Genomic DNA, 13211 nt, shown 5'->3' with positions numbered 1-13211 from the left:
GGGGGCAGGGGCAGGATAAGAAGCAGGAGCAGTGGCAGGGGCAGGGGCAGGGGCAGGAGCAGGACTAACTTGGGCAGAAGACAGGAGTGTTCTCAGGTGGGTTGGGCTGGAAGTGGGGATTATGAGCATCCCTAACTGGGTTTTATAGTTCTTGGGAAAAGCGAGGAGGAGGCCACATTGAAAGGAAGGGCCATATGCCATTACCATCAACCACCACTGCTGTCAACAGGCCTCTCTTCTTGCTGCTCAATCGCTCATGGGCTTGGCACTGTTGGTCCCGGAAGCTGGGCACACCCTTGGGGCAGGGCAGGTTCTCACAGGCAGCATGTTCTACGCTGGCACCCTGGCAGTGTGTGCCACCAGGTCCAGGGCTAGAAAGAAGACGATCGGTGTTAGCCCGATGATCTGTGGGAACAGTGGAGGTACTGGGCAGTTGCTAGGAAGGTGTAGGCAAGGTTTCCAGAGTAACTGGGTCTCTCATGTTGATCACATCTGGGTAAGCCCAGTTCCATACCACGTTTAAACTGTGCTCAGCAGAAAACTGCATCAGAGGACTGCAAATAAAGGTGATCTGGAAACAGGACACAGCGAGTTTCAGTACAGCAAGATCCACAAGTTGTATCTTCCATCCAGATTTAAGACTTGGTCACATGTAACCTTGAACACCCCAAAGGATATTTTGTTACTTAAAAAAAAAAATCACTATAAATAAAGACCTTTAAAACACTCTTTGATATGTTCTAGAAGTTTCCAAGTTTTAGGAGGAATAAAGAGTTCTTGTTTACTTTCTAACAAAGTGGGATGATGCACACATTCACGCATGGTCGGTCTCTGGATATTGGCCAGTTAAGTCCCAGCCCTGCAACTGTGAAGCCAATACTGTGGCCTGGGTTCCTGAGTGTCATGTCTAGACTGACTGGGTGATAAGCAGTTCTAGGGAATGGGCTGTATCCCAGGCAGAGCGCACAAATCTGAGGTTCATCTAGACAGAAGGGCAGGGTGCTGGCTGGGGCAGTCACAGTGTGGCTTTGCTTAGCTTCTCTGAGAGGCCCCAAGGCATCCTTGAGGGACTCTGACCTAGACGAGCTTAAGGCTTCCATACATCTCCATGGTACCAAGGTCATGATGACACACTGTGACTAATTGCTTTTTATTGAAATTCAGCATAAGAAAAAAAAAACCCTTTATCCTGGGTATTTATACACTTGCATGTCTGATACCTACACTTTGGACTCACAAACCAAGTATGGGGGTGGGTGGGTATTTCTTTCCCTCTCTCTGCCTCTCATCATGTCCACAGGCTACTCTCTGATCATGGTTTTAGAGGAAAGATGTAAGAATAGAAAATGGCAAAAGTCTTTATTAAAAATCTACACCAGCGATCAGTGAGCCTTTTCCATAAAAGGGTCAGAGAATACGTAGCTTTGGTCTTCTGAGCCACACAGTTCATTGCAACAACTGCTACTGGTATAGAAGCAGCCAGAGACAGCATGTGAAATAAAGGGTTCAACTGTGTTGTAATAAAATGTCATAAAAACATCTGGTAGACTGGATGAACCCACTGCTCTAGCATACAGAGTATTATGGGAATTACTGCCATTGTAATAGGTAAGTTTTCAAGACTGAGAAACAAGAAGGGATGCATGATATCTAGCATGTATCTTCTCACAAACTGTTCCAAGCTCAACCATGCCCCCCTCTCCTTAATTGTATATTAAAATCCTACCCTGCGCCAGTGCCGCCCCACATCCACAACGCAGGGATATGTCTCTATCTAGACAGCTAAAACTGTCACCCATAACTACTTCTGGAATGTGTATGTCACAGCCTGTAGATTCCTGGCCGGTACCCTGTACTTAGCTCTGGTCTACTTCATCCTTTAGTGTGGTGGAAGCTAATATCCATCTTCCACCCCAAGCGCCACGAAAGGCAGCCAAGATTCTAATGGAGCTGGGGTGTGGGAACAGCCGTATTCACCAAACACTCAGCCTCCGTGCTCCCAGTGCTCACTGTACTTCTGACCCCTGAGCCAACCCTGCTGAAGACCCCAGCAGGTGATATGGCTTCTGGGAATTTTCAAAGATCAACTACCCTGTATCAGTTTTTTCTTCTTAAGGCGTGTCAGTTTCCAGGATGGTCAGGACTACATAGAGAGACCCTGCCTCGAAATAATTTAAAAGAAAAAAAAAAAAGTAAATAGATTACGTGCCAGATACGTAGGGATTAACTCATTTAAAAGTAATTGGATCTCTAGAACTTAGGAGGCATGGCCATGAAAACATCCAAGGTCAGAAAAGACCTTAACTTTTCCTTCAGATTGACACCGGCATTGAGATCTCATTCAGCCATAAACAAATACAATAAAACATATCCGCAGATCCCATCCCCAGGATCTCTGTTATTAGGCAATAGACAATTGTTACTAGACAAATACTTTAAAACAATTCTCCTAATGATGCTTAAGAGTGAAAGGAAAACACAGAGACAGGGGTATGTATGCTGTATGAACATGAGATGGATGGCATTATTACAAAGAAACAAAAGTAAAATTACCCACAATAATCAGATAATATTAGAACAATAAGAACCTACAAACTTGAAAAGATTTTCTGTGTTGCTGCGCTAGAACGATCTGACCAAAGGCAAGTGGGGGAGGAGTTTTCACGTCTTCTAGGACACATTCCATCACAGAAGGAGTTAGGACATAATCTGTAATGTTCTGATATTTGTTTGGAACCCACAGATAAATATAGGCCCCCACCCTCTATTTAGGGCACTACTCTTTGCAGCAGATGGAGAACATTACATCACAACAAATCAAAACAAAAATCACAACAAATCAAAATGCAGAATTGCAGAGCCAGTTCCAGCAGATACACATGAGGTTCAGGGAACGTTGTGGAAGAGGGGCGGAAAAACAGTAAGAGCTGGAAGGTCAGGGAGTTTGCTGAGAGACTGTATCTTCCAGGACTATCAGAAGCTACACCAGTAAGGTCTCACTAACATGACTGCCTACACATGAACTGAATAGGATAACAACAACAAACATGCTAATGTGGACAGGGGAAAGCCTGCAAAGCCTCAAATCTATACAAAGGACTACAGGCAACTAAGGAATGCTGGGAAAAATAGCCCTCCCTAGGGAACAGCACACCAACTGATCATCCATTATGAATGGTCAGCCCTGAAAATATATACACAGTGACATTATACAGACTAACCATGTTGTATTTAAGTATATATATATATATATATATATATATATATATATATATATGTGTGTGTGTGTGTGTGTGTGTGTGTGCATGTATATAATAACAATTAACCAAAAAATGAGAGAGCAAGGAGAGGCATATGGAAGGGGTTTGAGTAAGGAGCAGGAAGGAAAAATGATGTAATTATATTATCTCGAAAAATAAAAGAAACAATTTAAAAAGGATATAGAAATGTAGGAGAGTGTCTTTCAAATTTCAATGAAATGATACTCAGGATAGCATGAGAAGAGCCTCTAGTTAAAGCTGGCTTTTGTGCTCAGCTTTGTTAATACAAAGTTTCAGAGAGACTCTAAAGAGGGGCAGGCTTTCCTCTGCATTTCCGTTGGCACCCCTCATTAGCACCTTCGGGCAGCATCCTCCTGCATGCCACAGGATGGCTTTGAGTATAGGAGTCATTGAGGCAGGGTCCTGCCCTGTTCTGCAGCGCAGCTTCTCTCCTCTGACACCCACCCTGTCTTCCCAGAGAGTTCAGCTTCCAGGCTTGGTCCCTGTCGGTGGGCCCTAGATGAGACCTCTCCGAGGATGCTAACAGAGTCTCAGACCTAGGTGTGAAGGGGCATCCTCATCCTGATGAGACATGACGCCTACGTCTCGACATCCCGTATCCATCAGAGTTCTGGTTGTCTCTAAGTACCTATTTCCGATGGACTCTAATCACTTGCTATATAAAGCAAGGGTTTCTTCATGGTAAACTTACAAGGGCTGGGGAGATGGCTGACTGGCTGAAGTGCTTGCCACACAAGCATGAATAATGGAGTTTGGAATCCAAGAATCCATGTCAATGCTGGATGGGCATGCTCTTCTGCCTGTACTTTCAGCCTTGGAAGACAGAAACAGGTGACTCCCCAGAGCAAGCTGGCTAGCAGAACGAGCCATCCCAAGGATCACAGCGTTTGACTGAGAGATCCTGTCTTGACGAATAAGGTGAAAGAGCTGTGGTGGATGGGTCCCAACATCAGTCTTGGGCCTCCATGTACACACATGTGCACACAGGATGCACAGCTACACAGTGCAAACATGCATAAACACATGTGCAACACACACGTACAAAAATGGAAAAAGAAAAGATCCATAACTCAAAAATGGATAAAAAATAATGAGAATTGTTATTCTGACAAACACAGGAAATAAGAAGTACTGACTAGCTACGTGGTCTACTACCCATGTAATTCCCCCACCACGTATGGCAGGATCACACAGGCCCTTACCACGTATGGCAGGGTCACACAGGATCACACAGGTCCTTACCACGTATGGCAGGGTCACACAGGATCACACAGGCCCTTACTCTTTATGTCCAGCTCTGCATTATGTTGATTTCTCAGACTGACAGTTGTGCTTCCTGTAGTTTCAGTTATGGACAATCAAACATGGACTAAAAATATAAAATAGAAAATGCTACAAATATATAATTTTTAAGTATTAATGTGATTATTTTGTTTATCATCCTTATTAACCTGTTACTGTACCTAATTTTAAAGTTAAACTTCTCATGGACCTGGGTGTCTAGGAAGAAGTGTAGCACATATACGGCTTGGCATTATTCATGGTCTCAGCATTCCAGGAGACAAGAGGGACGGTAACCATAGAGACTGTGTGGAATAACCAGGCCATCGATAGGATCTTCCTACATGCATAGCCATTCTGCAGTCTTTAGAAAAAGGTTCCCTTCATCCGTGGCACAGAGTGACATAAGGAGTAGCTGTGGGAAGGAGTGGCTGGGGAAAAGGTCTAAGGAGGATGACACAGGTGGAGCCGAGTTTACCAACCATCCCATGCTCGATTGTCTGGACAAAGCCTGAGTCATAGACACAAGGGCCTGGGCTGAGGGAGATGTTTTGCTGAATCAGCAAGGGCAGGGAGGAGTGGCTGGATCCACTTATGGTGAGTGTGAAGCAGGGACTCTTGTTTACCCTGGAGGTCCTCTGAAGCCGTTCAGGGTGGATCAAAACAAAACACATCTAGGAAGACTAAAACAACAAAATCCCAGTACGACAAAGCAAAACTGAGGGCAGTAAAAACGAGTTCATAATAGAACAGTCATTCCCCTTTGAGAGCAGCTAGTGGGCCCACATCCTTTATTCTGACAGAGAACTAGAAAGGCCACGCCTCTGGGTGCCACAGCTTAGGTTCCATGGCTCTGTAGGGCCTGTGACAGGGAGGTGTTAGCAAGTTGAAATCTTATCCTAATATCACATCTCTTAGAAGATGTGTTCAGTGAAGCAATCATAAATACCATCATTATCATTTGGCACATTAAAGCACAAAAACCAAGCAGACGTTACAACTCTGAGGATGCACAGGAGACAATCTTGAGTAAAAACAAACAAACAAACAAACAAACCAAACAGAAAACAAAACAAAACCCCACAAGTTCTTGACCATGTCCTTCAGATATAGACAGCAAAGATTCAGTGAAAGGGAAGGATGGCTGTTCAGGGGTGTGAGCTAGGACTGGAAATGGGAAACAACACAGAACTGTCCAGTAACTGGCCCGACACAGAGCCAGTTGGGCATGAGGGGTTTTAAAGATGCATCTCTAGGGCTCAGAAGATGGCTTATTGCCACACAAGGATAAGGACCAGAGTCTGGATCACCTGCACCTACATAAATGCTGGGTAGCCATGGCAACCCATCATAATCCCTGCTCTTGGGAGGCAGAGACAAGATCTCCAGAGCAAGACAGCTAGTCTTGAGTTTTGAGTTGCTGAGTTCCGGATTTAAGTTAGATACCCTGCCTCAAAACACAAGGGGGAAGAAACCACGGCAGATGCCGCTCTCCACAGGCATGAGCACAGACATGCACCCACATACTTACGACCACACATACACATGTAAAAAATGATGCATGTCTGATGTCAATCCTTCATGTTTAAAGTGTCATCTTTCAGGACCTTCGAAACATTGATAAAGCTCAGATAGCTATAAACTAAAATGGTTTGAACAGGCCCTGCCCAAGAAAAGGATCCCCAAGGGAGGCATTCAAAGATGCTCATCTGCTGGTGAGTGAAACCCAAAACCTAGAGATGCTACAACAGGCCCACCAGAATGCCCACAGTGGAGAAGATCAACGGCAGCATGTGGCAGCAAGGAGGTGGGACAAATAGAAACCCATGGGCTCATGGCAGCACGTACGGGGCAGCCACCATGCAAAGCTAGCCAGTTGTCATGTCGTCACACAAGCAGGCACCCAGAGCCAGCACCTTCACTTGCTGGTGCTAGCACACACATGCATGGATGCTACAGTGTGTGAGAGCCTGGTGGTAATGAACGATACTTTGCAGGACGTTTTCATTTTCATTAGGTTTAACTTTTATAAACATGTTTAAGAATAAATGAGAATAAGGAAGTGAGGTTTTGAGGAGAAACAGGTGTGGGGAGAAAGGTGTAGGTCACCCACCTCTGATCCTCCTCTGATTCTCCCCAAGCTTTTCCTGTCTCCTACCAGGGTCAGCTTTACAGCACCACAGACTGCCATGAGCATACACACAAAAATAGTACAGGTCAGGAGATGGTAGATTGGGTGGTGGCCGGCCTGCCCTTCCTTGGGGGGGATAGGACAGATAAAGTCATGTAAGCTACAAGAGGAGGATCCACCTTGGGGCAATGTGTTTCTAGTGTTAAGATCTCTGAGAAGTATCTAAGCCAAATAAATTGTCACTGCTGCTAAGAATAGACAACTTAAGAGTTTTGTTTGTTTGTTTTTTATAATGAGGAACCCATAGAAAGTCAAGTCATTATACTGAAAGCACACACATGGGATTCACTAGGGACATGAAGTTAGGCACAGTCATAGAACTCTACTCTGCTCTTCCCTCCTCTGAGTACCAAGTGACTAGCTGCTTCCTGTCCCTTTGATGTGGCCATGGGGTGACAATGCTGAAGTGAAGTACCAACCTCTTTCCTCTGCTCTTCATGCTGTCCTGCAGGTACCGGGGTAGAGAGAGTCTTGACACATGTGCACCTGAGCCTTCCTCTCTGCCTCTCCCTTTCACCCAGCATCAAAATCCAGAACAAGAATTTTCCACTAACTCTAACCAAGAGCAATACAAATGGCAGGAAAGAACAAACATAGGAAGCTGCCTCCCCCACCTCTGTGTATACTGGGAAGTAAAACCACCAATAGCTATAAAAACCAGGACCAGGAAAAAAGGGTGGGGTGATGGGGGAGTCTCTGGCCAGTATCTTTGGACAGTGAATAAACCAGCTGCAGAATTGAGGGAAAGAAGCCAGGGATGTACAGAGAAAACCATGGGGAGAGGTTCATGGGAATGTTCCAAGCTGTACACAGTGGTGAGCTCTGGCCATCCTCTCGGAATATCAGGGCAGTGAGCTGTGTGATTTAAGGAGTGAGACAGAGAATATGTTGTTATGGTCAGAGCTTGGCGCAGAGTCCACGATCAGCTGTGCTTTGTAACAATCATCACATAGGCATTGAGCAAGCCCAGGCCGTGTGCTCCAAGCCCTAATTGCCTGCACTGCTGACCCAGTTACTTCAGGAAACACCAGGGCTGCTGGGATCCACCTGCCTAAAGTCTGACCGTGTTTTTCTCCTTTTTCTGGGTTGGCTGCGGGAAGGTAGGATGGACTCTTATAGACCATTTTCCAAGGAGACAGGACAAGTTGCTCCCATTCCCAACAAAAAATGGAGGTGAACAGTCATAGCAAATGATCAGACTGACTACCAAGGCGTCAATCTTATAGGATCAAAATTAGGTCATTTTCTAACTTGAAATACCCAAGGCTGGAGTGACATGCTCAGGCTTATTCCTGAACACTTCTGGTTATAAGTGACAGCATTGCAGGGGACAAGTGGACTACACAGCCTGGCTTGTTAGAGCACCCAAGAGGCAACACAGGTTAAGGGGGCTTATTGGTGACCTATTATTTGGTCTGATGGATTTGGTTAATTTCAGTGTTTCTGACATGAAGAAAGATATTAGGGGTATACAATGAAGGCCTGGGAAAGGCAGAAAGATTGCTTCTCCTGGGAAAACAGGATGTCCCAGCATATTTTATTGAGCTACTGCTCTGTGTAGGCAGGGAAGGGAAGGTGGAGTCTGCCCTAGGCCTACAGGAAGCTCCAAGGCCAATGAGAACAAAGCAGACTCAACGGAGTTGATATATGAGTGGCAGAGCAGCTGCAATGCTAGGAGGGCGCTTAGACAGAATGAAGCCGAACCCCACTGTAAACAGAGTGGTCAGGGAAGGGGCTCCTCCGGGGATAAGCAATTTGCACTGGGATCTTAATAATGGCAAGGGCAAGTTAGGCCTACAAGAGTGCTGATGAAGGCCCCGGGTTGGACCACTGTGGCTGAAGAGCAGACAAGATGCTTCAAGGTGAGGGTGGGCCGAATGGTGGTCACGCTGGTCCCCTAAGACAGGCTGGCTGTAACAGGAGAATGTCACTGTATTCAGAAAAAGGGCTGCAAAGGGGATGCACCTCAGGATCTTAAGCTGAGGATATCTCACACCGACCTGAAATCCAATGGTATGTACTTCCAGGAGATGAGAAGGAAGAGACCACATGAAAGTGTGCATAGACTGTGGTACGCCTGTGAGCTGCGGAGACCACCGGAACCATGAAGCCAGAACACAGGCAGGAAACACACCATCTTCCAGGCACTCAAGGCAGAATCAGTCTCATGGACACCCTTGATTTGGGGCCTCTGCTTACTTTTTCTTTTCTTTTTCTTTCTTTCTTTTCTTTCTTATTTTTTAAAAAGGAGAAATTACCAAGCCATTGGCTACTATTTACCTGTGTGACCTGGGGCAAGTCATTGAGTTGTTATAGTAGTCTGTTTTGGATCTCCACAATGGGTGTGTATTCCACAGTGGTGATGGTGGGCCCCATCCACCTGACTTGTTATAAACAGCTGCATGTGAGACGAGGGGGTAACCATGGACACAGGGCTGTGCCCTTGAGAAAGGCAAAAATGGGAGTTGTCTTAGCCAGTAGGGTTTTACTGCTGTCAACAGACACCATGGTCAAGGCAAGTCTTATAAAAGACATTTAATTGGGGCTGGCTTACAGACTCAGAGGTTCGGTCCATTATCATCAAGGCAGGAACATAGCAGCATCCAGGTAGGCATGGTGCAGGAAGAGCTGAGAGTTCTCCATCTTCCTCTGAAGACTACTAGCAGAATACTCACTTCCAGGCAGCTAGGACAAGGGACTTAAGCCCACGCCCACAGTGACACACCTACTCCAATAGGTCCACACCTCCTAATAGTGCCACCCCTGGGCCGAGCGTATACAAACCATCACAGTGATGATATATATGAAGAGGGTTGTCGTGAACAGGGAAGAGGGTGTAGCTTACAAGGAATCTGGTTTGAAATAGGGGTAAGGGGAATTGTGGGAAGGTGGGCAGGATTTTTTTATATCTTTGCTTGTTGCTGTAAACCATGCCCGGCATTATTTATACCTAATGCTAACTGAGAGCAGGGTTAAAAATCTGGTAGAAGGAACATAGGCTTTGAAGGAACAAGAACAGTGGCCTTCTCTTTCTGGTACATTTTAAACACCAGTCTGTCCCACAGCCAACAGGCTTGCAGAGACTGGGAGAGAAGAGATGCACACCATTGTCCAATACCACTGTGTGAAGAGCCCGCATGCCTGCAGCTACGTGTGTGTGTGGCTGACCTTTTCATTCTCTCAGTCCTTGGTGACAAAGCACAGGAGGTAAAGTAGAGGTAAATTCATGACAGCGATGGGGCTGAGGGCGAGGGTTTGGGCACAATGGGGTGTTTGAGACTGCAGATAAATGAAAGAACGTTGTGTAAGCCCTTTCTCTTCTGGGGCCACTGGGTCTGAAGTGATGGGACTAGATTCCCAACACACAGAACCTCAGAGCAGGGAATGCCAGGGTGGGTTCATAATTCTAGGAACTGGGAAGTCTTTAAGAGACTTGCTTGCAAAATGCAAAAAAAAAAAAAAAAATGCCCCTGGGTAGGACAGAGCAGCAGAAGGGCAGGTCAAGATGCAGTTGGGAGTGACAGCCTTGGTGAGAAGCCACAAAGCCCTGGAAAGTCTCCTCTGCAAGTTGTCTCCAGCAGTGCGATCTTAGCCAACAGCACTGCAAGGGACAAAGGTGACCCTGGTCCCTGAAAAGTGTGCCAAAAGCATTTTCCCAGCTCTGGGGACATTGTGTGATATATGTACAAGTACTGCTGTCACCTAAATAAATCAAACTGTCCAGCATGTCAGGACACAGGGGATGTTGAACGTTTAGAGGCTCTGCGTGATGCTAGCTGGGTACCACCTGATAAGGGTTGACATATGTGATAAGCCAGAGGAGACCAGTATTCAGCCAAGGCTCTAAGCACAACACAGACAGCCTTCCACATTCATAAAAGTCCCTTCCACCCTGTGCTGAGCTGCAGTACAGCTCTGAGAGGTAGACAGGACAAGGTGGGTGTCTTCATCCTGGTTTTGCTAGTGACAAGGACCACTTATGCAATGCCAAAGGTATCCCACAGATTTTTACAATTTTTACCAGTCAGACAAGTAGATGCTGCTGGGGGCTGTAGTGTAAGGACTATGACTGGATTTAAGACTGGCCTGTGCTAGTTTTTGCATTTGGGTCTTCCTTCTCTCACATGCCAGTGGGCTCTAATGGGGGAAACTAAGGTCCAGGGAAAGGAGAGTTTTCCTTGAGGTCAGATGGCCAATGCGTATGACATTTGGGGCCCAAGCCTCAGGTCTATGAATCCAAACCCACATCTCTCCTTTGAGAGTCAGAGCTATGACTTTCAACTGAGCCATGTTTTAAAACACAAAACAAAACAAACAAACAAAACCTACCCTCCAATCATTTCTCACCACTCAGCCAAACTTCTCTCCCGCCCCACCCCCTTAGTAAGAGGTCATCTAGGCTTTCAGTAAAGAAAGTCATTCCTAACAGTTTGAACACCTACTGTGTGCCAGACATTAAGCTGTATCTCAATTGAAAAAGACATTTTACCTAACGCCAATCGTTACAGGTCATTGAAAATTATGATGTTACTGTCACCTACTAAACTAAATTATGATGTTACTGTCACTTACTAAACTATGGATATCACCTCTCCTTATAAACGACATTTTCCTAGCATTGGTTAGGTCTTGGCATCACCGGGGGCGGTGAAGGATCCAATCACCCCTGTGATTTAACCATCAGGGCTTTTTACAAACAAGAGGTATCTACTAATTAGTCATCAATGTGAGTTCGATGTGAAAAACCATTTCCTGTTTAGACACAATTTAGCACTTGCTCACTCTCTAAATGGACAGGGGATCTGATGGAGGACATTTGAGAGAAAAAGTAGATCATCAAAGAGGATGTTTAAAGTTGGGAAAGTTCAAAGGAGGAGAAACCCCACGGGGGTGTAGTTATTATATTGGAGCACAAAAATCTGTCCCTGAGTTTTCCAGGGCAAATCTCCTGGGGTGAACAGGAAGGGTCTTTGGTGTAGTCCATGAAAAGGAATTTAGAAAAATACCTGTTTTTTTTTCCCCCTGTCAAACAGTTCTAGAAAGAGAAACAGTGAAAAGGGTTTAGCTGAGCAAACACTGAATCCATCCATAGATCCTTTCGAACACATGCTCAACCTGCTCCCAAATCTGCCACAACAGCAAGTTGAAGGCCAGCCTCCCCTTCACGAAAGTCTCCCTGCTTCCCAAGAATGGTCCTCAACCCAGTAGACCATGAAGCAGTCAAGACAGATTGTCATCTAGCTCTTTTGGGAGTCTTTATACCACAGTCAAGTAATGAATAATGGAGCCAGCTCGCGCTGGGGCCCCACTGTGTCTCTGTGCTCAGAGGGAACTCCCACATAGGTAAGATGACACAACACACTCAAGGCCCTTGAACTCAATGGTAGGCGACTCTGCTTCCCTCTTTAAGACAAGTCTCAGCATTAGGGGGAGAGACCCATAGAGTGGGATGCCCTTGCAGTGGGATCTCAGGGGGGACTTACGGGGGGTTGTCACATTTCCTCTGCCGGAATCGCGCTCCTGTACCACACGTCCGGCTGCACATGCTCCAGGCGCTCCACAGACTCCAGTCCCCGTCCACGTGCTCTGGGATGGGCGTCTTGCTCACACACTCTCCAGCCCGGCACCACTGGAACACACAGAGGGGCCACGCTCAGCAAAGCCACCCGCTCCCACAAAGGACCGATTCCCACTTGGTGACAAAAATCCACTATGAAATTTCCAAGGAAGTTGAGTATTTCAGGGTGTGCATATTGGCTAATTCTTGCTCAGCCTGGTGTGCGATCTCCCTGGAGTTTGGAGCTTGCCACAAACTGGGGATATGTTCCACAGAGGATTTCTAAATTCTCAAGGAATGAATTGAGCCACATGGCAGGAGAACACAACTAAAGTTGTGCAAGTGCTGAATAATGCATGGGTCTCTCTCTTCAGAAGGGCAACAATTTCGGTGTCTGAGGCCAGAATTTCAAGGTTGGGTTTAGTACTTAGAAACAACAGTCAAAGCCAGGTGTGGCAGTGCATGCTTCTAAAGCCTGCCATGGGAGGCCTAGGGCGGCGGCCTGCTCTAGGCAGAGGCAGGAGGGGAGGGATTCGTGTAGGTAGATGCATTCTCTCTGAGGGTAAGAGGGGGCCAGTCTCTAGAACAGATTTCCCTGAGTGTGTGACCCACTGCTCCCAAATCACAGCAGCAGAACGAAGTGTTACTTCCTGCTTTAATTATTTCAAGGCTTCCAATAAGCCAGGCATGGCGGTGAGGGGCCTGAAATCCCAGCATTTGAGAGGCGAAGAACTGAGAGGATTGAAGGATCACGAGGTCAAGGACAGTCTAGGATATACGGCAAGTTTCAGGGCAGCCTGCAGTATATACAGAGTCTATCTCAAAAGGGATAAAATGAGAGAGAGAGAGAGAGAGAGAGAGAGAGAGAGAGAGAGAGAGAGAGAGAGAGAGAGAGAGAGCG

General features: G+C 46.2%; 1 protein-coding gene across 1 annotated transcript in view; it reads right to left on the bottom strand.

The window, feature by feature from the left end:
• Window positions 1–13211, bottom strand: part of Adamts17 (ADAM metallopeptidase with thrombospondin type 1 motif 17) — a 308973-nt gene that overhangs the window by 104376 nt on the left and 191386 nt on the right. Inside the window, exons 14-15 of the mRNA XM_029535526.1 lie at window positions 12237–12382; window positions 205–371 (exon numbers count right to left, since the gene is read on the bottom strand). Of these exons, the coding sequence (XP_029391386.1) occupies window positions 205–371; window positions 12237–12382 (313 nt within the window). The remainder of the gene's footprint in view (window positions 1–204; window positions 372–12236; window positions 12383–13211) is intronic.

This window comes from Mus pahari, chromosome 1 (assembly GCF_900095145.1).
Source record: "Mus pahari chromosome 1, PAHARI_EIJ_v1.1, whole genome shotgun sequence".
Classification (NCBI taxonomy): Eukaryota; Metazoa; Chordata; class Mammalia; order Rodentia; family Muridae; genus Mus; species Mus pahari.
Note: the sequence above shows the minus strand (reverse complement) of the source record. Positions and strands in the feature narration are given on the sequence as shown.